The sequence below is a fragment of the Pyrgilauda ruficollis genome, unplaced genomic scaffold, assembly GCF_017590135.1.
Source record: "Pyrgilauda ruficollis isolate IOZ18807 unplaced genomic scaffold, ASM1759013v1 scaffold155, whole genome shotgun sequence".
Lineage (NCBI taxonomy): Eukaryota > Metazoa > Chordata > Aves > Passeriformes > Passeridae > Pyrgilauda > Pyrgilauda ruficollis.
In genome coordinates this window covers 459,084-486,179 of record NW_024514210.1, presented here as the reverse complement: position 1 = coordinate 486,179, position 27,096 = coordinate 459,084, and the positions used below count along the sequence as shown (strand labels likewise).

The 27,096-nt window shown below is 41.0% G+C and overlaps 1 protein-coding gene across 1 annotated transcript in view; it reads left to right on the top strand.

The window, feature by feature from the left end:
• The window catches only part of DNAI1 (dynein axonemal intermediate chain 1), a 136,160-nt gene that overhangs the window by 31,220 nt on the left and 77,844 nt on the right, over positions 1 to 27,096 (top strand). The window contains exon 12 of the mRNA XM_041461843.1: positions 2,043 to 2,086. Coding sequence (XP_041317777.1) covers positions 2,043 to 2,086 — 44 coding nt within the window. The remainder of the gene's footprint in view (positions 1 to 2,042; positions 2,087 to 27,096) is intronic.

The window sequence follows — 27,096 nt, the reverse complement described above, 5'->3', positions numbered from 1 at the left end:
GAAGATTGTGTAAGGCTGAATGTGACAGGCTTGTGCCCTTCAGCAGAAACTGAAGGCAGAGCAAGCTCTGTGCAGCACCGGGGAAAGTGAGTGTGGTTAACAGGGCAAAGAAGAGTCCTTTCTTGGAAAAGCTGGGATAGATGTGTCATATCTTTGGACAGTATGCTGTAGGAATGAGCCATGCATAGGACAGCCCCAAAAATCCTGCTACGTACTTGAGTGTTGACCAAACACTTGAACTCTGTCAGGCTTGGTGCTGTGACCACTTCCCTGGGGAGCCTGTTCTTGTGCCCAACCACCCTCTGGGTGAAGAACCTTTTTGTAAGATTGAATGTAGCTCTCTCCTGATGCAGCTTGATGCCATTCCCTTGGCTTCTGTCACTGCTCATCACAGAGAAGAGATCAGTGTCTGCCCCTCCTCCTCACAATGACATTTTAAGTGCAGTGAGGTCTCCTCTCAGTCTCCTGTTCTCCAGGCTGAGCAGATCAAGCAACCTGAGCCACTCCTCACACAAGGGCTTCCCCTCCAGGCAAGAGAGATATTTGTGTATTGGGATCTTGCACAGTTCAGTGCAATAGGCATTTGCCCTGCAGTCCACTTTCACATATTTTGATCAGTCCAAAAATGATCACTGATACTTGCAATCTACTCTCTTTTGTTCTGAAATATTATTGCTATGGTTATGACTGTGAAAAAACCCCCACTTATCACCAACACAAATAAGTCCTTTCACTTTTTAACATGCTTGATGCTCCTCAGAACTGGCTTGGTTCGTGCATTGAGCATGAGACATACCTAGTCAGACCCTGCCCTCTGCTCCCCTGCAGTTAGGCCTCCTCTTACTTGTTTGTGTGAGCACGTTTGTGCCTTGACAAGGAGAATCTATGGAGAGACAGAGCAGGATTGCCATGTTCTGCCTTTCAAGCCACTGTGGTATTATGTAAGAGAGTATCAAGCATGCAGTTGTGTGAAAATTACAGATAACAGTAAAAATGGGAAGCAAAATTGGGAGAAAAGGCATCTTTAATAGGTAGTTTATACTGCTATTAAATTTGTCCCCAGGAAATGATAAGAGAAAGATGGCTCTGAAATTGGAAGAATTACTCCAAATTGCTTTATGGAATAAGCTTTTCTAATTCAATTTTTATTCTCTCATTTTTAGCAGTGATGGTGCATTTAGTGAAAAGAACAATAGCATTAGGATGCCTAGGTATTAGCCCAAATGCAAAAGGAGAAATGAAAAGAGAAGTGGTTTATTCTACCAATTCACAGTAGCAAGTCAGAGACAATACTCATAGATAATTTCCACATTAATTTCATGGAATTGTTACCCACTGGTTGTGCTATGTGAGTTCAGGGATAACAACAGTACTGATCTTTGTCCCATGGAAATCCTATCTACAGCAATCTACCACCCACAGAAGAAATTGTAGAGAGAGTAGATGTTTTTCAAGTAAAGGGACTTTATAAGACATAGTAGATGGCTAACTGCTTATTGCCAGTGTTTGCCACAGGAAATACAATGACCACCAGCTGGGTCAGAAGGGAATTTCCCTTCCTGATTTGTGGTTGTGACATGAATTTATGAACTGATAGCTGTCTCTGGAAGCATCTCTCATAATTTAATAACAGGTAGGGAAAGTGAGTTTATTTATTTAGAAACTCTTTAATTCTTGCCACTGAAAGATGGAAACCAATATATTCCTATCTTTTCACTTTCCTCAAAGATCTAATTTTTAAAAGTAAACTTCCCACAATTATGAAATGGATAAACCAAGAAGTGCTGGAGATTGACATGTCTGTCTTTTTATCTTTTTCATCTACTGTTTTGATCTTCTAATGTTCTGCTTTTTTGTGCATCATGAGTTTGGACAAGTTACTCACAAACTTTATTAGTGCATATGGTCAAAGGGCAGAACCCTCAGACTGAGGGGAGTCCTGTGAGAATGAACTCTGAAGTTGATGTGTGAAACACTGTTTATTGCTGTGGAGCTACATGGTTAATAATGAATGCCATCTTATATATATTTTCTCATTACAGGAATCCAAAGTACAAGGACCTATTTGCAGTGGGGTATGGTTCTTGTAAGTATTAAATGCAAAAGAATCACTGAGAGATTTAAAATATTTATCAGTGCTCTGAGATAAATTCAGACAATCCTCTGAGACACTGATTGCATCTCATAGCAAGGACTCACCTAATTTCATAGCAATAAATTGAGATTTGACTCAATACAGGGATTAAGCCTTTCCATTCCAGGACATGAACATTCAGAAATACATAGCCATAGACAGCAATTACTGTAGGACTAAACCAAATTTAAAACACGATAATGTGATATGTAATGGAATTGCTGAACTATTCTTTCTTCCTTTGTGGTTGGGAGAACAGAAATATCCATGATTTCAAAACAGTTTAGATAGATTTAGGGAGGACCAGTTTGCTGTTGGAGGGATAAACCACCTGATTCAGTAAGCTGATAGCTGTGAGTTCTGGGGAGCTGAGTACATACAAGGGGACAGACCTGTATTTGCTGACCTTCTCAATTTAAACAATTGCCACATGTTGGTTTAAAATACTTGGCTAGACTAGCTACAGGAACTTTTGGTATCATCCCAAATATGTCTTTATTCTTATGTCTTTTTCTGTGCTCTGACAATGGAACCAGATGGGTTGTCTTCATTTATACTGGTAAGGACTGTGCTCAACTTGCAATATGGCAAAATTTCATTTTCCTTTTAAATTTACATTTTTCTTTTGACTTTCACTCCATCTGAGTCTGGAAATGTTCTTGTTAGTTTGCCAGGATGCCTAAATTGGCCTGACACTCTTTTTAATTCTGCAGGCAGCAGCTATTCTGAAAAGCAGATTAGAATCAGCTTTTGGGGAAAAAAGCATGGTGTGAAATGCTCAGGATGTCCTTGCCTTGTGCAGCAGAGCAAAATCTTATTGTTCTCAAATCTCTGTGCTGAGAGAGTGCAGGAATTTAGCAGTGCCTTCCCACTGCCCTCCCAGCCAGGTGGCAGAGGAGAGATACAAGCTCAAGGAAGGTAATCTCCCTGCTTAACCGATTCCATAACCTATTCATTTAGTCGTTTTAATTCCATACACTTCGTACACTACGCAAGACCAGTACGCTTTCTGGGTTGTGCAAAAGTGTTAGTTAGTTCTACCAGGGTCCATTGTGCCAATGGCAACACAGAGATGCAAGGGGAGGGAGGCTCTAACTCAGTGAGTTGCCAGGTAAGTGGCAAGAGAGCCAGAAATCTTATCCCATTTTTATAGAGGACAGAGGGCATAGCATAACCTGCTGAAGGCAGCCAACAGCTGAGAGCTGTCTCTGCTCTCAGCTCCCTCTTTAGTCAGCAAGGAGAGATCAGCGCATCCAGAGGCCATCCATCCTCTGTTCAAGGGAGGAGCCAAGTGGCTCTCTGGAAGGGGTGATCCCTCCTCTCAAGTGAGGCAGAGCACCTAGCTGGATTTATCTCACCTCACTTTAGTTGTCTCTTAGACGATTAAAGTGAGGTGAGATAAATCCAGCCCAGAGGAAATGATCCTAGAGTCACAAAACGGCTGGGATATCTTTGGGTCTGCTGTGGCCATAATTATATCACCAATCTCTGTGCAGCAGGCATTTGGGAGCACTGCCAAAATACAAGTAACACATTTGTCCTGCTGCCTAAAGTGTACTTTTTGAAACAAAAGATCCCTTGTTTACTGTGGGTTGACACCACTCCAGAGTGGTGAGCGCTTGCTTTACAGAGAGGGCCCTAGCCTCTCCCTTGCTTCTCTAGGGAGTCTTCTGCAGTCTTCTCCAGTGATTTATCTGGATGGGATTTTCTGATGCTAACGGTGTTTCTTTGGCATGAGACAGGCTCTTCTGAACAAGGAAATATTGTCATTGTAATTTGCAATTCAGGATTTATGCTGCCTGGCTGGAACTAATTTTTATTCCCATGAGGAGGAGCTGTCTTTCTATTTTTATTTTTGCATAAAATAAAAATATTCTGGGTTTCTGGCTACACTGACAGCTTGCAGTGAGGGTTCAGAGCCACTAGTGGGTGTTGGGCTTGTGTTCTGCCTTGCTGATGAGAAGACTACAAATACAAGCTCAGGTCTTTGCCATCACCTCAGTTCATGTTCCAAAAGCAATTGTGCCTCTGACAGGCTTCAGAGATGGCTTTTCTTGTGCAGCTCCAACTGTCAGCACATGAGCTGAGTAGAGAAAAATATTGTCTCTATGGCCAATGTATTTTATCCCACAGTTTCTTTGGATTTACTGGATGTAACTTTCCATTCAAGGATGTTTGAAGAGTATGGATTCACAAACTGGCAACCTGAGGTATTTGACAAAGATGTCTACTCAGTTCTTCACAGTCCGAAATAGGGCTTTATGTAGGCAGAAGAAAAGCACATAAAGATACATGTACTGTTCTATCTTTCTAGTGTAAAATCAGCATAAGTAGTGCTGCCACAGGGTCCCTACACTGGTGTGACTGCGTCCAAAGTTAGAGTTGCTGCAACTTTGTGATCAAACTAAATTGGTGTCAAATCCAGACCAGAACTTTCACAGAGATGAGCTGGCTCTTAATAGATGGCCTGAGGCTCCCCAAAGCTGAAGAGTAATCTTGGAACACAGAACATGGAACAGCTCTGGTTGCACTCTCCTAAAACAAAGAGACAGGTTAATACAGGGAGATTGGGCATACTTAGTGGGCAGTCTTGTATTTTCCCATTTCTCAAATGAACTGCCCAATGACCATGGATAATCTTTTATTTACTGCCTTGCACTGAGTGAGGCTGATGGATGGTTGGTCCCTGCAATAAGGGTGTTCCCAAATAGGATGTGCTTAGGGTGCTTTAGAAGGAATAGTGAGAGGAGAAAATTAACCAAGTGGTTTTTACATCAAGGTACTGCCTCTTCCTGTTTGCCTCTCTACTTCATAGGCATTTTCAGAATCAGGCACTTTAATTAGAGATTAGAATCAAGAAAATGAAAAGTAAAACTAGATCACAGAGGGAAAAAGTCATTCTGCAGGGACTGAGAGGAGATATGAATAGAGATAAGCTATTTGCCTCCTCTTTTTCTTCAAGATGCCTCATTTCCCTCTATCTAGAAAACAAATAGTAGAAAAAATAATTAGTAGTGAATTCCCAATCCACTACTCACTCAAAAGATTGAATAAAAGCAAAGATGAGCTTCATGTTACACCACTTAGGTTTGTACACAGCCTGTTTCAAGCCCCAGAGACTTGTTCTAGGCCAAATACTTTGTTTTCTAGCAAAATATCTTTCAGACAAATATGAATTTGAGAGACACGAGGAAGGCATCATGGAATCAGAGTGTGGTTTGGGTTGGAAGGAACATTAAAGATTGTCCAATTCAAATCCACCTGCCACAGGCAGGAATGCCACTCTCTAGATTGTATTCCTTGAACACTTCCAGGGGTGGGACATCCATAGCTTCCCTGAGCAATCTGTTCCAGTGTCTCACCATCTTCACAGTAAAGAATTTATTACTAATATTGAATCTAAACTCTCAGTTTAAGAGGGTTATCCCTTGTTCTGTCACTATCTGCCTATGTAAAAAAGGCATCTCCATCTCTTTTATAAGCCTGCTTAAGTACTGGAAGGCCAGAGTGAGGTCTTCCCAGAGACTTCTCTTCTCCAGGTTGAACAATCCCAACTCTCTCAGCCTGTCTTCATAGTGGGGGTGCTCCAGCCCTCTGATCATGCCTGTGATCTCTCTCAACTCACTCTAACAGGTCCATGTATTCCTTGGCCTCCAGAGATGATCACCAGGCATTGTAAAATGGGATGGAAGGTGCAAATGTTGAGGAGACAAGGGCTGAAGGGATTATTGTGATGATGATGGCTAAGCCTTGGCTCCCCTACCCAACTTCTTGAGTATCAGGATTGAGAGCTCTTGCACCCTAAGAAAAATGGATCTAAATGTCTCCCAGCTCTTGTTCACTCCTTTATCATGGAGAGTGTTTTCCCAAAGAGTCGCACATGCTAATGCTCTAAACAGCCAAGATTTAGGCTCTGACAGTGAGATATTTTTTAATCCAGTTAGTGTGTGCTCTACTGATTCAATGCCATATAAGTTCAACTCAAATCTTTCTATATACTTAACTGGATGCTGAATGATTGCATTCATACTTTTGCTAGTACAGTTATTCTATCAGTCATCCTGACAAGAGGGATGGTAGTTTTGACAAGACATTTACCCTCTCCTTAGGTCTAGGGATCCAGATAATAGGTGAGATAATTAAGCAGGATTGGAGTCCTACACTGAAAGAAGTCCACTGCATACAGATAAGGTCTGTGATCATTAATTCAGGTTAACTACTTGTTAGCTGTTCCTGAAATGTAGATAAATCCTTCAAGTTTTCTATGAGAAGTCTGTCAAATTATGGAAATAACAATTGAGAACCATAGATTCATAAAATATCTTGAAATGGAAGGGACCCAGTGGAAGGATCATGGAAGCCCAACTCCTGTCTCTACACAGGATCATCCCCAAGAGCACCACCATGTGATTGTGAGTGTTTTCCAAAATGCTTCTTGATCTATGTCAGGCCTGGTGCTGTGACCCTTTCCTTGGGGAGCTGTTCAAGTGCCCAGCCACCCTCTAAGGGAAGAACCTTTTGCTGGTATCCAGCCTAAACCTCCCTGACACAACTTCAGGCCATTCTCTCAGGTCCTGTCACTGGTCGCAGAGCAGAGATCAGTGCCTGTCCCCCCTCTCCCCCTCATGAGGAAGCTGTAACTACAATGAGGTCTCCCCTCAGTCTCCTGCAGGCTGAACAGACCAGGTGACCTCAGCTCCTCACATGGCTTCCTCTCAAGGCCCTTCATCATCCTTGTTGCCCTCCTTTGGATGCTCTCTAGTAGCTTTATATCCTTCTTTTATTGTGGCACCCAAAACAGCACTCCAGTGCAGAGCAGAGCAGGACAATCCCCTCCCCTGCCCAGCTGGCCTGATGGATGTCCCCAGGACAGGGATGTCCCCAGGACAGGGATGTCCCTTCTGGCTGCCAGGGCACTGCTGACTCATGTCCAGCTTCTCATCAGGACCCCCAGAGTCCCTTTCCCTGGCACTGCTTTCCACATCTCATTCCCCCGTCTGTCTGTACAATCAGGGTCACCCCATCTCAGAAGCAGAATCCATCGCTTGTCTCTGTTAAGCTTCACACAGTTGCTGATTGCACATCTCTCTAATACGTCAAGGTCTCTCAGCATAGCCTCCCTGCCTTTGAGAGAAACATCAGCTCCTTCCAATTTAGTATCATGGACAAGCTTGCTTAACAGTCCTTTGATACCTATGTCCAAGTTGTTTATGAAGACACTGAAGAGCACTGGGCCCAAAATGAAGCCCTGCAGACCCCCACAGTGACCAGCTGTCAGCCTGAGGTAATCCCGTTTACTATAAACCTACGCATCAGCCAGTGTTCACCCATTGCATGATGTAATTAGCTATCTGTGAGCTGGACATTTTGTCCAAAAGGGATATTTAGGGAGTCCAGCTCTTTGATGATTAGAGAATCATAAAAAAATAGAACTGAAAATAATTTTAGAAAGTTATTAGTCTGTCTCCATGCAAGATAATACTTTATTTAAAACATGGTTTGAGGTCTAAAGTTAGTCCACCTGATGATGATTGCATGCCCTATAATTCCTGTCATCGTTGACAGCATACCCCTGTAGATGACAGGCTAGCCTTGTGACAAGGACAGAAATGTATGTTTGAGAAGCAGAACATTAGAAAGCCTGAAAACTTTGATTTAACAGTAGAGGCTGTGGGCTTAAGAAGGCTCAGTGTTACAAAATATGCCAGATGTTTGCTTGTGTTTTCTTCTCTGCAGTGGTAGATTTAAAGGTTGTGATGCAGAATGTGGAACATAGTCTGGAATGGATTTACATAACAAACTGCAGATAAATTTGGTATTTTCTGATGAATGACCAAAGAGCTTCAACTAAAAGCACCAAGTGATTGAATACTGCCTAAAAAATTCAGATCTTTGAAGCAGCTCTCAGAAAGTCTCTTCCAATATGTTTATGTATTTAAATTATGTTCCCAGAACAGGCAGAGAAGACTCCTGGGAGCAGAAATCCCTACTAATCTTTCACTAAGCTACATGAGTTTGTTTTTATATTGGGAATAGAGATTTAAGACCTTGCCAGACAGAGAAAAAAACATTTTATACCGCTTGGATGAAATTCTTTGCCTAGTATGAGGTTGTGTGTACATGCAATTCATGTGAGGGGACTGCTCTGGAGAGGAGGGGCTGGCATGTCCCCAGTCACATAATGGCCTGTGTGCTGGACCAGGTACAGCACTGACTGTCAGATTTTTAGACCCCACAGTGAAGCTATTGAAGTTTTCTGAGTCAAATGCTACAAAAGACTGATAGAGATTCATGTGGTCCACACACCTCACTCAAAGAGAAGTTCACGTTGCAGTCTGGATTCAGTTTGCTGTTTGGCATACATTTGTATGTAACAGATTGCAGCTTTGGAAAAATGTCTTCATGTTCATTCAGTCGTTCCCAGCGTGCAAGTTGATAAATACATCTTCAATAGTAAAAGATCCATGAGGCTCACTCTCTGCTTTTGGTTACAGGATTGAGAACTGCATTGTACCACCATAGAGTCTGAGTGTTTCCTTTTAGTTATTGTATTTTTATTGATATTTTGGATATTTGTACTGTAAATTGAAAGACTGTCCCCTTCTGCAAATGCTTGTGATGCCAGTTATTAGTGGTAGTTGGTACAAGGGATAGTGATGTCTAAATATCAGTAGTGAAATTATGTTGAGGAAAAAGAGAATACAATCACAGAAATAAAACATAGTGATTGTATAGTCACCAGTGATTTTAACTGATTATATTTAAGTTGCTACTGTAGGGGATATTACAATACAAAAAAAAAAAAGCATCAGTAGAATAAGGAGAGAGAAGAATTAAAAGGAAATTTGTAAGTTTTTTTTGTGAATTGCTGTAGAACATTTGCATGGGCACTGAGTATGCCCACAATCAAACAGGAACACCCTGAAGGACTTGGGTTTGCTATGTACTAATTTAAGAGCGCTGTTTGTACTATGTTTTAAAACCTGAAAGGAATTTTCCATTAATACATTGTATTAATTAAAAGAGGCTGCTGGGAAATAAAAGAGGAAATAAATATGTAGCAATCAGATGTCTCTTAGGCAAGCATATAAAAAGCCATTAGTAACTAGGTCCAATGCTAATCTATTACCCATGAAATCGCTACTGACAAAAAGTTTTGATGAGACAAATACCTGTGAGGTGTCAAGAAATGGAACAACCATTCAAAGAGCAATTTAGATCCCATTTGTAGCAGAATACAAGGTATCACTCTATGTTACAGGGTTGAAAAAACCTCAGGCTGTGTACAAATACAGAGGGAAGCCCTATTTTCAGGAGCAATGATTTTAAAAAGTTTTGTGTAGAAACCCCAATACTGAACTTCATAAGAGTTCCTTGGATTTAAAGAGAGGAAGAGTTGCAAAGGAATTGAGGAGCTGAGAGAAATTTTAGGTGTAGTTTTTAATTTAATGCTGAAATGTCTTCGCTGGAAAGCATGCTCATCACTGGTGACATGCCAAGAAGGGTGACAAATTGGGAAGGGTTCAAAAAATAAAGAATGATCTAAGAGCAGGGCGACTAACCTGGGAAACAAATTTAAAGAATTGGGTTTGTTCAGCTTGTCAAAGAAAAGCTTATTAAGTCATTGGATTGTGGTCTGTTAACTCCCTGTATTGGGAAAGCAGATCATGTAACAAAGGGATCTTTAATCTGGCAGACAAATGATGTAACAAGATCAAAGAAAAGCTAGAGCTGCATGAATCAGGCCAGACAATGTGTGGCTCTTAATAGCAGATGAGCAATTGAGAACAATTTATTTTGGCATGTGGTAAGTTACCGTCTTCTGGAAAATGTAAAATGTGGAAATTTTAAAGATTTGATATTTGTTCTCTGAAGTTTTGGTCTGTTGAAGGGATGATTTCTTCATTTAAAGATTTAAAGTAGTGAAATCTTGTGTCCCTGATTGCTTATATTTTTCAGGAGTCTGATTTATTCACTCTTCTAACATTTTTATGGGCTTCTTTCTGCACTGTCTCCTCTTTGAGGCTTCAAAGTTCATTTGCAAAACATCTATATCCTCCCCCATGGTCTGATAGTCTTTGAAAAACCTCCCTAGTGGAATCAGTGTTAGAAATTTAAGCCATCATGCATTTGGTTTGTTGAGATAACCAATTGTGGTCAATTAAACGTAATTACACTGAAAATAACACTTTAGTACCTCTTTTCTAAATACCAAATATCGCTTACCACATATTCAGGGAGAGAAAGAACCTATTACACTATCAACTCTGTTAATAAATATAACCTAATAACCATAATACATTAAGTGAATCTTTCATATGAAGGATGAATTTAATTTGGAGACTTAATTTCTGATTTATAATATAAATTCTGTGAACTTGTATGTGGTATTTCTGAGTCTTAACCTTTTAATACATGTAATTTTCAATCAACTCACAATTTTAACTTTGGCTGTAGCATTTTGTTATGCACGAAATAGTAAAGAGCTCCATTGGCGTGTTTGGAAAAAAAGATGTATTAACAGATTTTCTAGAGCCTTGGGATCAAAGGAGCTGCTGAGCCATCCTGTTGTGTCTCCAGTGCATTGCAGGCCATTAAATTCCACCCACTTACCTCTCTGTGTAGACCAGTTAGTTTGATTAGTGCATTTTTATCCACAGGAGGCAAAACATTTGTGTACCGTAGAGTCTTAGCTGTTCAATAGAACTAGTCTGACCCCTTTACTTTCTTAGCTTTGTCTCTGGAAATAGCTCCATTTAAGTTATTGTGGGAATTCTTTTCTTAGCATTTGCACAGCAGAATTCAAGGATAGACAGGTTAGCTCTCTTTGTCATCAATGTCAGGGGGATGGTCTTGTGATGAAAATCTGCGAAAAGATTTTCTAGCCATCCGTATTGAAACACCCCTTGACTCACTAGGAGAAGATGGTCTACAGATACTGAGGACAGACAAAACAGTTCTAAACACTCTCTCTTAAAAGGATCAGTGTTTGCTTTATTTTAAAGATTGGTTTCCCCACACACAGATGTTCTTATGCCCGTGTTCTATCACATAAACACTATATGCTTTTATTTTGCATTCCCTCCAAATACTAAGGTTACATTTTCACCACGGCTTGACTTTTCCTTAGCAAAAGTTCTGGAATCAGTTCTACTTTTCACACTCTAGTCTAAGTAGCAAAAAATTTGTCAGGCCCTGATGCTGTAGTGGTCCTCACCATCTTCACCATCATATCTCCTCAAGAGCAGTGGAATGAGCTCTGGATGCCACAGAGCCCCTGTACTGCTGGCTGTGTTATTGTACTTAGGTATCAGCTCCCTATCTCTTAACTGCAACCAAACCTGACATATGACCTGTTTCCCTGATAATCCAATGCTTAGGTCAATAAATAGCAAAGCAGAATCTGGATAAAACACAAGCCAGTGTTACTTAACTGTAATGTATTTACTCCTGACAGATACTTAACTATTTTTCCATTTCACTTGATATATTAAAGAGTTTGGTTTCCTTCTGATTGCTTTATATTTCATAGTTGAAACCTTAATATGGGGTACTAAGCAGATTTCTTAATCTGAGTGCTTTGACTTGTATCTGAGAGGTAACAGTAGTAAGACCAAAGGTCCAGCCTTCATTTTACTCTTTGCATTAGAACTTTGAAGATGAGATTTGGTAACTTGGGTAGATTCACAAAAAAGAGTAATTTTTAAAAAATGTTTTAGCTTACAATGTTTCAGATTTGTATGTCACTTTCTTCAGAAGAATTCCAGAGAGTCCATGTAAGGGAAAACAAAATTAATTGATTGGTTTGGCTTCCATGGTGCTCCATAAATGAATCAGGTCTGATGAATGCCAGGAGGCATAAGATCTATTTAGGGCTTGTGTAGGCAGATGCATTAGTTTAAGGGAGAGTTTGGTATGCTATGGATTTGTTCTGGTTGCCTCCCAAGAAAAGACTCTGGATCCAGTGACCTTGAGAGGTTTTTCCATTTCCTCTGTTTGTCAGAGGCAACCATGCTTGTGAAATCAGCCACACAGATAAGAAATGCTGTTGGTTGTGTAAGGTTTATTTATCAGTGAATGTATGCTTTCCTGTGGTTAATCAGCTATTAAAACTCAAAAGTTTTAAAATCCTTGTTAAGAAGATAGAGCTATTGTTAATCTGTCATGACTACAGGAGTGCGGCCTCTGTAGTGAAGCATTGCTGTTGAAAACATCGATCATATAAATAATTTTGTACTGTATTCTGTTAGGATTTTTTAAAATGTTACTGTTGCAGGCTTAGATACGACTGGGTGATCTGCATTGTTCAGTTGCATTCAGAGTCTTTCAAGCTAAGGATGTACTTCGGTGGTGAATCCCTGTATGGTAGCTGCAATTTGGCAAGTGGTTCACTGGGAGTAGGAGGGGGATTTCAGGAGTCTTCTTGGAAGAATTACGTGGAAACAGGTCCTGCAGGGAAGGTTAGTCTGAGAGAGCTGGTTGATATTCAAAGATCACTTCTTCTCCGGCTTAAGAACAATGTGTCCCGATGAGCAAGAAATCAAGCAAAGCAGATGAGAGGCCCTATGTGGATCATTAAAGAGCTCCTGTCATTAATCAGGCATAAGCAGGAAACACACAGGAGATGGAAGTGGGGATGGGCCACTTGGACTGAATATAGAAATGTTAACAGAACAAGTGAAAATGAGACAAGGAAGGCCAAGGCCAATCTGGAATTAATTTTGGCCAAGGATGTCAAGAAAGTCTTCTTCAAATACATCAATAACAAAAGGAAAACAAAGGATAATATGAACCTGTTGCTTAATGGAGGGGGGAAGCTGGTAAGAGAGAATTCAGGCAAGGCAGAGTTACTGAACACCTTCTTGCATTGTTCTTCATTGACTAGAACAGCCCTCAGGGGTCTCTGACCCAAAAGATCAGTGTAAAGGAATGTTGGAAGCACGACTTTCCTTTGATCATGTTAGAGAACACTTAGGTGACCTTGACAAGCACAAGTCCCTGGGCCGTGATGGAATGCATCAAAAAGCACTGAGGGAACTGACGGACACCATAGTGAGGCTGCTCACCATCATCTTTGACAGGTTGTGGCAATCATGAAAGGTGCCTGGGGATTGAAAGAAAGTAAATGCCACCCCAGTTTTCAGAAGGGGCAAGGAGGAGGACCCAGGGAGCTCCCAGCCAGTCGGCTTCACCTCAGTCCCTGGAAAGGTGGTGGAGCTCCTTGTTCTGGAGGCTGTCTCCTGCCACATGGATGACAAGAAGGTGGTCACGAGTGGTCAACATGGATTCACAAAGGATAAATAATGCTTGACCAACCTGATTGCCTCCTGTGATGAAACAGCTACCTGAATAGGTGAGGGAAGAGCAGTGGATATTGTCTACCTTGACTTCAGCAAGACTTTTGTCAGTAACACTCCGGTGTCATGTTATAGTGCAGAAAATAATCAATAAGAACGCATATAATAAAGCATGCAAAATATCCCCTGTGCATCTTCCCTTTATGCCTTGATCTGCCCCTTGCTAAAGTGCACATATTAGCCACCCTTAAAAGCAAGACTGTGTATGTAAATAGCTTTTGTTACACATCACTACAGGCAAAATATCTCCATATTTTTATGTAGTAAGTTAACAATTATATTAACTACTAGTTGTTTCTTTTCGTAGATGCCTTTAAAACAGTCATTGGGACAGAAATTAAAGACATGGGGAGTGATGGAATGCTTATGTTCTTGTCTATGATAAAAATAATATATTTAAGATGGTTCTGCAAGCATAAGGATTTATTATGTCTTCAGCTGAGTTATTTGACATATGAAAGTGAGAAAACAGGAAGAACTACAAATGGAAAAGGTAACACTTAAAAGCATTGGGAGTTTGTTTCTCAGAGAATAGGTAAATTTTGTTTGGTAGCTAAGAAATTTTTCCCTGAGTGTGGCATGGTATTGCCAGGTCTGATCATTCAGAGATGAAAAGGCATTATGAGATTAGTGATTAATTGAAAGACTTTATTTCTTTTTATTTGCCCTCTATAATTTCAGGGTGGAATCTGTTTGTTTTAAAGCCTTCCTTTGCTGCCATGAGGGCTAGCAATGCTAGTCTGAAACAAAGCAGAAGCAGAACTTTGTTTAAATAATAAAGCTGAGACTTGTAAAGAAAACTTCCTGCTAGTGCAGCACCCCAAATTTCAGGAAATTGGCAGCCCTGTTGCAACTTTTGTGTCTCTCCTTGCAAGACTCTCTAAGCAGTGTCACTTCATGAAGGCAGAGGCAGTGATTCCCAGAAAAATGGAGTTCTGTGACCTTAGTAAAATCCCAGTGGGCTTGGTGCTTGCAACTTTTGTATTTCGTGTATCTTGAGAGACCAGCTCACAGCTCCACTTTGATCCCTAGAGTACAACAGGAAATCCCCAGTAAATCATGGGTCTGGTCCACCTTTGCTGGTTTGTTACTCCTTGCTTTTCATGTGCTTCCTTTAAAGCACCTCAGTTTGTCTGTAATGAGATTAAACTGCTCTTGTGGCTGAATTATTTATGGCTTTTTATGTAATTTTCCAAATTTGTATTCCCACTGAGAAATGTTAATTAAGTTTTGCCAAGACAAGTTTGAAATACATTTCAGATTTGCAGAAGAGTTTTCAGGATTTCCATCCAAACCCCAAGCCCCAGTGGGATCTTCTATATTTTAAAGGCATCAGAGTTTAGCTTCTTCCTAAACACCCCTTGTACTGCAGGATATCTGACAGCCTCTAATCCTTCCGGACTTCACAGCATGCTCAGAAAATTGCAATTTCCTTTTCTTCTTTAAAACAAATTCTTATCATTTCTTGCATATGGTATTACAGCTGACAGCATGAAGTCCCAGCCTGAATATTAAGACTGTAATTCTATTTCTTGAGTTGTGGTGCAGTGTATAAATTCATTCAACTGGACTACCAAGGTGGGTGCCACCAAAATGAAATCTCAATTAATTTACTAATGACAGTCACTTGGGACTCTGTTCTATGTTGAGCAGCTGCTGATTCATATTTTAACAAGCTATTGTTTTCCCAATTTAAATTCTATGATTTCTTGAATCATCAGCTTTTCTTCAAGATGCATTGGGTGGTTTTTGCATGATTAATCATGCATTTTGACTTTTACTTAGCACACGTATTTACATAACTGCAGGATTAGTTAAGAGAAAGGGCAGAATGTGGCTTCCAGATGGAATGGAAAAAAGTTTGGCAGTGGAAAGAAGTTTCAGCAAACAGCTGCAAGTCAGGAATTCTGAAAATCACATGTCTGAGATAACTGGGCAGTGAAAGCTTTCTGCCAGTGGGGATGATGAGGATAATACCACTTCTTACTGGTATTTTCTGTGTTGAGTAGGAGAGGTCATTCAGGCAGTGTCTATAAAATACTGCCAAATTGTATTCTGATTTCATGCCTAAGTTTACTAGAGTGTCTGGCTATGAAATTATATCTAGTTTCTGTTCATTTAGAAGGTGTTTGATGGTGTCTGCCTTCTGCATTACAAGATAAAATTTTTCCTTGTTTATTGAAAAGGACTTTTTATTAGCATGTTGGTTTGATTTTAGCCTTTGGCTATTGCAGTGTTGGTTTCATATGGTAAGTGTGAATTTTAAGAATTATATAAAATCAGGCTGAAGAAGGCCTCTAATTATATCTGGAGAGACTTAATTGTGCTTGATGACTTCTGATAAATGTGTGACACTTTTAAAATCAGTGTCTTAAAGCTCAGGAGGATAGGGCCTCATCTCCTCTTAAGAAGCTTGTCTCAGCATTCTCAGACTCACTTGCTGGAGCAAAAACCTGCACAAGTGCACGTGGCACACCTTGCCAGAGGGCTTGTTATAACTCCAAAGCTGAAATTCAGAAGTACAGGGACAAATCTTTGACTGGGAATTAGATGTGGGATTTCCCACTTCAGCCAGGTAGGCAAGGAAGGATGCACCCTTCCTGGAGAGCAGCCTCCTTCCCCGTGGCTGTGCTGCAGAGTTATTTTAGTTCCTTGTGTGGATGTGCATGCACAGCAGCTTGAAGCTCATCACAGCCCTACCCATGTCCCTCTATTAGGAGAGAGAGTGTCCTGGAAGGGAACACCTCTTCAGAACAGGGTTCTGTTGCATTGAAACATCCACAGAGGCGCATGCATGGGCTAATGACCCATCAAGTATTTTGCTCCCCCTTGGGAAATTTTCAAAGGACACTGAGCATCAAAAAAGGAGGGTTCTTTCCAACCTTGAGAACTATCCCCTCTTTTGACTGGAAAAATTAGGGCTGAGGGTTTACATAAAGACTGTGAAGATGCTTTAGCACTCTCCCTTTTGTGTGCTGTGCAGAGATGGAGTAGAAGAAAGTACCCAGTGTATCCTCTGAAAACTGTGGTAGCTGCTGTCAATCAGCTGTTACAGATTGGATCTTTCTGAATCCTGATATTGTATGAGCAGAGTCACTCATGAAGTGTTTAGTGTAGTACCACATGTGTTAATGGTTGCTGGCATCACCTCTGTACTGTAAACACCCCACTGGATAGTGACACAGTGTTAATTCTTCATATGTTCATACCATTTTTACTTGGTTTTTCTAACCAAATATTTACAAACAATCCCATTGTACTCCCTGGCATTGTGAGGCAGCTCCCTAAAGGAAACCATTAATTTTCTGCTGTACAGCATTGGTTGATTAGATGCTTTGTGGAGGAGGAACTGATATGAAAGCATAGAAATGAAAACAGCAACACTCCTGCCAAGCACTGTAGCCTGTTGCTTTCATTCATCAGCTGGTTTTATTCATCCGTCTGAAGGAATGCTAGTGAATGAATCTTATTGGAGAACTACACAGACTGTGAGGCAGCGCTCAGGAGTGCAGCAGCCTCCCTTCCTTGCTGTCTTCTATCAGTATCCCTATTCCCAACACCAGGGGTCAGCTTTTTACTGTTAATTTGAAGCACTTTCTGCTCTAGCTATAGCATCTAGACATTACAAGATACAAGGAAACCAACGAGAAGCTCCAACCCTCCTCTAGGGCAAACATACTTTACAGGAATGGTTAAAGTAGAAATACTTATATGCTGGGTAACTCGTATTGCACTTCTCCCAGCAGAGCTATTTCCTAATTGCCTTTCTCTTCCATCCAGGAGCTGCAGTTATCTATTTGTTGTTTAGACTGACTTCGGAGCCAATGGATGTGACAGCTCCTTCATGGTGACCTGGGATTGCAGAGTGGGCAGGATCTCTGCCTGCCAGTTTTAGTTACTCACATGGTCCTCATTGCTGTCATGTCTGAGGTTCCTTTCTGCCTTGAGAGTCTGTGTCTTTCCAGATGAGGTCACGCAGGATTGCATTTACTTCTTAATGATGAAAAAACTATGCCAAGGGGCTCACAGCAAATAGCAAATACCCAGATCAGCATTCATCTCACATCCTGCAGAGCAATCCTAGAAACAGCAGGCTCTAGTCCAGCAATTCCCATAGAAGGGAAGTGACTCTAGAGCCATTTTTTCCAAACATGTTATTCAACCCTGATTGCCACTTCCCCAGACCTGTGCCATGACACTGATGGTGATTCTGTTCTGGACAGTCCCTAACTTTTCCCAACAAAAACATCCCCTGCAAAGAGCAGGGAACTTTCCAACTCAGCTGTCTTTGCTGGCTAGCATTCAATCACACAGCTGGACCACCAGGCAGCTTTAAAGACTAGTCCTCCTTAGATTTATTTTAGGAATTGCTGGTTATGCAGATTGAGTATTACATAAATATAATGTCACTATCAGTACCCAGAGATGGCAGTGCCATTTAAAATTATTATTTTTCAGCTCGGTCAACAACCACAGGGCCACTGGGGTAAGAACAGAGGTGGGAATAAAAAATGAAAGAGGGAGAGATCAGCATTTTTAGAAGCTGCCCATAGTTAGATTGATTTCTGTCAGTCATGAAACTGGACTTGAAAATATTTTCCTATCTTGATGTACACTCTGAAAAAAGAGAACTTACAGCTAAACCTGGAAAAGCAGTTGCAGAAATATGTGTAAGGGGGTCTGACAATGTCCTATGCATTCTCTTACTTGAGAGTAGCAGGGGGAAGAGGTGCTGCTTCTGTGTATGATCTGATGAGGTCTTTCCTGGAATGTTGTATCCAGCTATTAATAGTTCAGTCTTCAAAGTGAGTGTTAAAATTGTGTTCAGAGATGAACCACATTATGACTTATGTTTGAAAACTCTGCCTTACAGTTAAATTCTTAAACAATTCAACTTGGCCTGTAAAGGAGAAGATTAAGTAGTGATTTGATTACTGTCCATTAATTACTTGAAGGGAAAGGAAGGAGATATCTTATAGAAAAGGACTCTTTCATCTTACTTTTTCATCTAGGACAGAATCTAGCAACTGGAAGTAGAATTCAGAGATGCCAGAAAGCTGGAAATGAATTTTTAATGGTGGAAGTGATTAAGCATAGGAACAAATAAAGGATTTATTCATCACAACTATCTTCTTTAGTCTTGGAATTTACAAATCTGCATTGAACACATTCCATCATTAATTCTAGCAATATGTAAGTTACTTTGTAAGCTCCTGAAGTTAGATGGCTTGTCATTATTCCTAGGGCAGAATGGTACAAAGAAAATGTAAAAGGCCCCATTAAAGACTTTTTCTCCAAAGACTTTTCTGTCTTTTGTCCTGGAGATGAGTGTGGATCATTTTTCAGCAGAATGCATTAGTAAAAACCTGAAGCAAATCTATCTAATTTAATGTTTTCATTAGTTGAAACTTGTAAGATGTTCAGACTCTTCTTAGCTTACCTTTGGTTTCTTACTGCTGTAAAGCAAAACTACATTTTCTGCAATGTAATATTTTCCTCTTTTTGTCCCTGCTTAGGGAACTCAATCATACTTTTTCAGTTTTTCTCTTCATGCTTACGAGGCTGCCAAACTGTAGAATATAACCAGAAATATCTGGATGCTAACCTTCACTGATTCATACAATAGGCCACTTCAGGTTATGATTCTGTCATGAATACTTTGAAAATTCTGGCCATTGAAAAATAAGTGCAGATCAAATTTTCATTTTTTAGAAACTTATAACATCATAACAGCATGAAAAACAACTCATTCTGTGTGTGTGTGTTTTTAAAAAAATATTTTGTATTGTGTGTTCTCATGGGTATCACTTTGCAGTAGCATATGTGAAAGATTATAAAATTGAGTATTTTTTAGGGTATTGTAAAATGAAGTCAACTAGGGAAGGTAGGAAGAAAAATTATTCAGAGATGCTTAACTATATCAGTGAGGGATCAAAGTGGTGAATCATGTAAGTAGATTTGATTTGTTTGATCCTTACACTTCAGTTTTTCTGGTTATGAGACAAACAGAATATAACTTTGCTATGTGAAGACCTTGAGGCTCACTCTGTTTGACTGTGCAATTTATGCATCCTTAATTTTTCAACATTATCGTGCTGGATTTAAATAATTGATTAAATTTAGGAAGTGGCTGCTCTTGGGAAAAGGCTCACCTGCAATAAAAAAAAGGCAGCAGGTATTGTTCCAAGAGCTATTGCAAATTCGTTCAGTCCTGAGTTATTCTTATCAGATTCCTCCAGGTATGAGAGAGCTGGGATTTGCTGGCATTCTCCAGCTTCTCCCTTCAAATGGTTTGTGATGAAGTGGTTTCCACTACTGTATAAAGGATCTTCATAGAGGGACAGTTGTATCACCTCTTGTATTGTTTGGTAAGTCCTCAAAAGAGGAGCTATCATAGTAGATTCTCAAGATGCTTATACTGATCCCCACCTTGGCTCCCACTGAACAGGAGAGGGATTTTATGGAGCAGAACATGCTTTCTAGATGCTATGCAGTCTCTGGCTTCTTCCTGTGCTGCAGAGGTGCTGGAGGGAAGACTGATTGTCCAACAGCAGCCTGGCTGGTGGAGATGGGAGATAATGGGGACATAAATTCCCCTTTAACTCCCACAGCAGATCCATGTATTGGCCAGAGCCAGATCTGGTTCAGGTAGTGGTTGGCTTCTCAGGGCTGCAGTCTACAAAGCTGGCTGTCCCTAGAGAAAGGTGGAAGTTTCTTACGTGGATAAATACCTGGTGGAGTGGAATGACAAAAAACAGAGATGGACTATTCTCAATGGTATCAAATGAAAGGCCAAAACCATTGATGTGAACTGAGATAGATAAAAGTCCCTTAAAATGTAAGATAGAACTTCTTTACTGTGGGTTGGTTGAGCAGAAGAGCAATATTTCCACAGTCTAGAGAGGCTGATTTTAAAAATCTGACAACACAGTCCTGGACACCATGCTCTGACTGACACTGCTTTAAGGCAGAATTGGACTAGATGTTCTCCAAAGGTACCTTCAAACCTCAGGTATCCTGCGGTTCTGTGATTCTTTCTTTTCCATCCTTTATCCATCATATATAAGTGTAAGCCAAAATTTGCCCCATGTTTTGCATAGATACTTGATGCTTTATATGAATTTTCTGGACCAGTTCCATTCCCCTAGTAGTATCTTGTTGTTCTTTGGAAATTTCACTCTGAAAGACCCTCTGACCTTTTACCTCAACTATCTTTTCCCCGTGACCTTGTTACTTGGTCAAAGGATTGAAAGCTATTGCTTTGTTGCAGTATATAGTGCAAACTGATGTTACTTAGGCAATTTGGAAGTGAGGAAGGCCAAGGTGAAGCTGGAACTGAACCTGGCAAGGGACACAAAAAAGCTTCTATAGATACATTAACCAGAAAAGGAAGGTCAAATGAGGTGCAATCCCTCCAATAAAAAAATTATGGAAAACTGGTAACAACAAATGAGAAAAAGGCTGAGGTACTCAGCAACTTTTTTCCCTCAGTCTTCCATGGCAATCTCTCTTCCTACACCTCTCAAGTGGACAAACATCAGGATGAGAACTGGGGGAGAAAAGTCCCTCCCACTGTAAGAGAAGGTCAGATTCCCCACTTGAGGGATCTTAATGTATATAAGTCTTGGGACCCAATGAAATTATGTGGTTGCCAAGCCACTCTCCATGACATTTGAAAAGTCATGGTAGTCAGATAAAGTCCCAGGTGACTGGAAAAGGAAAGCCATTGTATCCATCTGGAGAAGTGGTAGAAAGAAGGACTCCAGGAACTGCTGACCTGTCAGCCTCCCCTCTGTGCCTGGGAAGATCATGGGATCTAGTTTCCTCCTAGAAACTCTGCTAAGGCACATGGAGGACAGGGAGCTGAAATGAGGCAACCGGCATGGCTTCACCAAGAGTGAGTCCTGCCTGACGCACTAGAGGCCTTCTGTGATGCAGAGATGGCAGGAGTGGACAAGGAAAGGGTTACAGATGTCATTTAGCTGGACTTGTGTAAAGCCTTTGACATGGTCCCCCACAATGTCCTTCTGTCTAAATTGGAGGGAGATGGATTTGATGGATGAACTGTTGGGTGGTGAGGCGTTGGTTGGATAATCACATCCAGAGAGTAGTGGTCAATGTCTCAGAGTCCCAGTGGACATCAGTGACAAGTGGAGTCCTTCACGGGTCTGTACTGGGACAGTGTTCTTTAATGTCTTCATTAATGGCATAGATAGAGGGATCAAGTGCACTCTCAGCAAGTTTGATGGCAGCACCAAGCTGAGTGGTGCTTTGACACACCTGAAGGATGGGATGCCATCCAGAGACAAGCTCAAGGAGTGGGTCCGTGCGAGCATCATAAAGTTCAAGGCCAAGTGCTGGTGCTGCACCTGGGTCAGGGCAGGCCCCAGTGTCAGCCCAGGCTGGGCATGAACAGCCCCAGAGCAGCCCTGCCCAGAAGGGCTTGGGGGTGCTGTGGGCAGGGGTTGGATCTGCAATGGCTACTCTTAACTTTCATGGTGCATGCTAGTGCAAAACTGACTGCATGCCCATATGTATGACTCTGCTTCTTCCTCGCTCCTCTATTAAATCTGGGTCTTTTGCCAAATGTCTTCAAAAATTATTCTCAGAGCTGCTGTATCATTTCTCATTGTCTCGTCAATGGCCTGAGTTGTACATGTCCATCTCATCAGGCATCATCTGTCTGCTTCCAAGAGACCACAGCACTGCCATAAAGCACTAACTTTCCTGTCTCTTAATTATGGAATACATAAGCATCTCCTGCAGTGTGTGCATCTCCCTCAGAGCTGTTCTGGTCAGGAATACTAAAGTGCTGGAAGCCTAGCTTGTTTGCAGGTTGGTGTGATTATCCAGAGGCAGCACATTTGTAGATAACCATTTGTGGCATGATCCTGGGGATTTCTAATCGTTGCGTGCCACCTGGAAGCCCCTCACTTGGCCACTTGATGGCACTCTTAAATATTTAATTGGTTGCAAATGTTCTCAAATATGCCAGTTTCATAGAACAGGGATAGAGGAAACAGAGCCTCAGGTATTAAAGAGTGAAATACAATCAAAATCGGAGCTTATATCAATGAAAACAAGAAAGGCAGGAGCAATAGTTCAGGTGATTGTGGCAAATGCTGCCCAGTGTGTAAGGGGAGGATTAGCACCCATCCGGCTTCCCAGCTCCAGAGTGCTCTGCAGAGACTGCCTCAGCTTTTCCTCACAGGAGACGTGCTCCCTCATCTTGGTGGCCTTCTCTGGACTTGCTCCAGCAGGCTGAGGTCTGACGTGCTGAAGACCCAGAGCTAGATGCAGCACTCCAGGTGGTGTCTCATGACAGCAGAGCAGAGGGGCAGAATCCCCTCCCTCAACATGGTGTTAGCCTTCATAACATACAGGCAGCTGCACTATTATTATTTACATTGTAAAATCATGCCCTTATAAGCATTTGTTTAAAGAAGAAAAGGAGGGAAGAATTATAGTGTATGCTAGACCCATGATGAAAAAGCCTGTCTGATCAGAATGAGAAAACTCCGGTTTTCCATAGAGCATTGCAAACTCAGCCAAGTTACATAATCCTTCTTTTTGCACTGCTCACCTGCTCACCTCACTCTCAAGGGAGCTCAGATGAAAGCCAGATCATTCTGCTTTTTTTATGAAACTGCTACATCTTTTCGTCCCCTTCTCCCCTGTTTTTGTTTGCTTTTGGGCCTCTGCATTCACATGCCCTGACAAACAGTGCATGGTTCTAGTGGTCCCTAAGTACTCATTTTTGTTGGCCTGGTTGACTGTGGTTTCTGTTGTATTACTCTGCCAGACTGTATTTTAGAGTAAGAAAGGCTATCTCTATCCATCTCTGCTTCTGAGGTGTGTCTTGCCTCTGACATGTGCAGAGCCCTCAGCACATATTAGGACTTCAGCAAGGCCTCAGGACATGTATAAATTACAACTTGCTTTGTCATCTGTCAATTTTGTCTTCTCTAAAATATCCAGAAGATTGAAATTCTGGTTTTGTACCTCTCTTATCCAAACTGCAAGTTCCTAAGAGCCCCAGCTAAAAATGTTAACTGGATCAGGAGTAACAGGGATTAGTCAAGCAGCTGGTGAAAGGTGTCAAGCAGAATGTTAAATTTGACATTCAAGCATCTAAATCAGCATAAGCCAAAATGATCTATCACTTGCCTCCTCTGCTCTGGTGGACTTGCTCAGCATTTGCAGATCTTGCAGTACCAACACTGCTAATTGGAGGGTACATATTTCCCTGTGCTAGGAAATGCCTGTACTCACAGAGTTCAGGCCAGTGCAGGTGGTCTCAACAGGAGCATTCAACTTCCACTGGTGAATGTCAGAAAATAAATGCTGGTGAAAATATAATCTGAGGCTGTGTCTCAGAGAGGGTGCTGTAGTAGACCTGGATCTAGGCATTGTTTTCATTGGTCCTGTGGGTGGGAATATAAACTCACAGCAGTTGAAATGTGTGACTGATGAAAAGGCAGGTGAAGTTGTAAATCATGCTGGGAACAGAGCTGTTGTACAGAGTGATTAATGTTGTGGTAAATCAGAATTATTCAAAGCAAATGCAATTTAGTGCAGTTAAATATACTATAATACCTCTCTAGACAAAAAGGAGTGTTGTATTTTGGAAGGCAGCAACTCTTAAAAAAAAAATAAAGGAGGAAAACCCCACTTTTGTGTACAAGTGAGAAATTTGAGTCCCCAGTGTGGTAGCTTGGCAAGGAGGCTTGGCAAGGAGAACAGGATTCTGGTGTGCAAACAGGGAATCCTGAGTAGCAGTAGGGATATTATTTAAACATTAGTGGGACTAATACTGCAATATTATGTTTGATTCCAGAGCCAGCATTTTTCAAAGCATGCAGAAAAATTGTAGGTAGTTCAGAAAGAGCCACAGGTTGATTTAAGAGTTGGAGAGAGAACAACATCCAGTTGAAATTTAGACTCAAAATTAATTATGTCTGGCCCTCGCACAAATCCTAGCCATGTGATATCCTCCACTTGTCTCTGGAAAATTTCTTAATATTCTACTCTTCTCCTTGTCTGCTGAGAATTGGCTTTCTCTTTGCAGCTGTGGAGGCAGTGCCCTTCACTGGATGTGGCAAAGTTAATGTTGGTTCCTGGCTTTTTGCTAAGCAGCACTGTGCAGTGCTGGTCAAAATAAATGGGATTTTTTGAGTTCAGGCTGTGATGGTTATCAAAAGTATGCTGAAATGTGACTACTGTTCAGTTTTTAAAGTATCTTAATGAAGAGAAGCACCAGATATGAAAGGAGTCCTTTATCCAGTCAAGGTAGGCATAATAAGAATTAGCAGTGGCAAGCCAGGTAAGTCAAGTAAGGAATTAGGTGCACTTTTTAATCACTCAGAGTGGTTAAATGTTGAAACAAACTGCAAAAGGAAACAGTGGCTTCTCTGTTTTTTGAGATCTTCATATGAAGTATGCATATACTTGCCAAAACCAAGTTATCAGGCTCAAAACAGGATATGCCAGTAACATTTTTGGATCTGTGAAAAAGAGGACGCCAGGCTTTCTGGCCTTGAGTTATGAAGTAATGAGTTCTCAAAACATTTTCTTTTCTGGGAAGGGACTGTTTTGAAAGTCCAATATTCATATTTTCATTGCCCACAATATGGTTCACAGCCTGATCCATAGTGATGTGGGATATATCAGCACAGCATGGTGCTGTACACAAGTACAGTGTACCCGAGTGCTCTGAGCATTTAAAGGGATAGGAACAGATTGAGCACCAATGATCCTAGTTTAAATTTCTCAGGGATCCTGGGATGCGGTCTGCTTGAGCAGAACCCTCTGAAGTCCCAGCTCTGTTCCCTGTTTCAGTCTGGCAGTCCCCTCTGCTGCCCTTTCTCATTCTGTAAAAAGGAATGCTGCATATACAAGCTTAAAGCACTCTCAAGTGCTATAAAACTTTGAGGTATTATTGTTATTCCTGAAGAGCTTTGAAAACACATTCAGCCCATGCCCAAAGTCTCTGAGCTCTTGGAAAGCTTTGTTCTTTCCTGATTTTTCGGAACTACTGGCATACAGTTACGCCTGAAGTGCCAGCTGTTTCCTTTCTTACAGCTCACCAATTCTGCGACTGCAGCAAAGTGTGGAATTGGCACAGCTTTTTAAAATAAGCCAGGAGAGAGGCTTGGTAGAGCGGTGCAAGGTCATTCAACTTGTTTCACAGCGGGTTAGATTAGGCTGTGCTCAGTGCTCTGCTGCACAGGATTTGTTCACTGATAAAAAATAAATTGTATTGAAAATTCACTAATTTGTGACTTGCTCAGTCATCATGTGTATGCCATGCAGATAGAAGCACAGGAATATTCTTAGATTGTGCTCAGGGTTTTGAAGATTTACAATTTCTTACGGAAAATTCGCTGGTCTTTTTTTTTTGTCCTCTACACTTTAAATTTTGGAAAGAGAAATAAATAGCTGAGATATATCTTTGGCTACCAACAATTTTGTGAAACTGATCTCTCCTGCAAAGAGGAGATTGCCTCACCAAGTTTGGAGCACAGCCAGCCCCTTCCCTTGGCTTCTTAGCAAACCAGTCCTAAAGGATAGAGCCCCAGCTAGCCAGCTTAAAGCATGAGTGTATCTGGGAGAGTAGAAGTACTTGTGTAGCTGTGATCCTCAGAAACAATCAGCTGTTCACAAATGTATTTCATTTTGCCCTTCCCCACCCCAGCCCCAGTGGGCTCTTAGAGGACACAAGACAGATTTTAGGTACCAGTAGTTCTTTTTAGTGTGATGATATCTTGGTCCAGGCCATGTCAGTGAGACAGCTTACAGACTTGATTTTTAGAAAGCCATCACAGGATCACAGGATCTAGGATATAGAACTGCAGGTTTTTGGGTTTTAAATCCTCTAAAGACAAAGTAATTTGCCAGTTTGTCACACAAGAAACTGTAACACTGGCTCCTTGTGTAGTAAAAATACCAACTTTAACTCATGCCTGTGGAGGGTCCCCACACTGATATTTATTATGTGGCTGCAGGATTTACCTGAAGCGTTGTGCTTTCTGCCTTGAGGATGATGTTGCTTTGAGTGTAGTTGTTCAGCCCTAAGCATTTTGGAGGAAATGGAAGAAAACCATGTATGCCTCATGGCTTTGTTCATGAACAAAGCGGGAAAGATACAAATAAATTTTTAAAAAATCTGTCCAGCAAACAAAAGACTTTGATCTGATGTTGGACATTTGCTGATTCTTTTAAATTCAGGTAAGGAATAATATAAATGAAAAATCTGTTAAACCAGGTACTTAGTAAGCATCAGAATAAAAGATTCAGATGCTTTTCAGATTATTACTTTGCATAAACTGTTTGGCGATATCACAATGATGTTCTTGGGTACTTTTCTACCACTACAGTATTTTTCTGAAAAGAATTTGGGGTGAATCTCTTCAGCTTTAAAGGCATATTCAGAGGAGTATTTTAGACAGTGATCATAGTTGGTTTGAAACCTATTTCTGTTTGCTTTGTGATGTTTACAGGCTCGGTTCTCCATGTTGAGACCAGTAATCATGCTATCTGCATCTTTCCTTAGCAAAATTTGTCTTCCTACATACACTTGTTACATGTCAGGGTCTAAAATTTAGC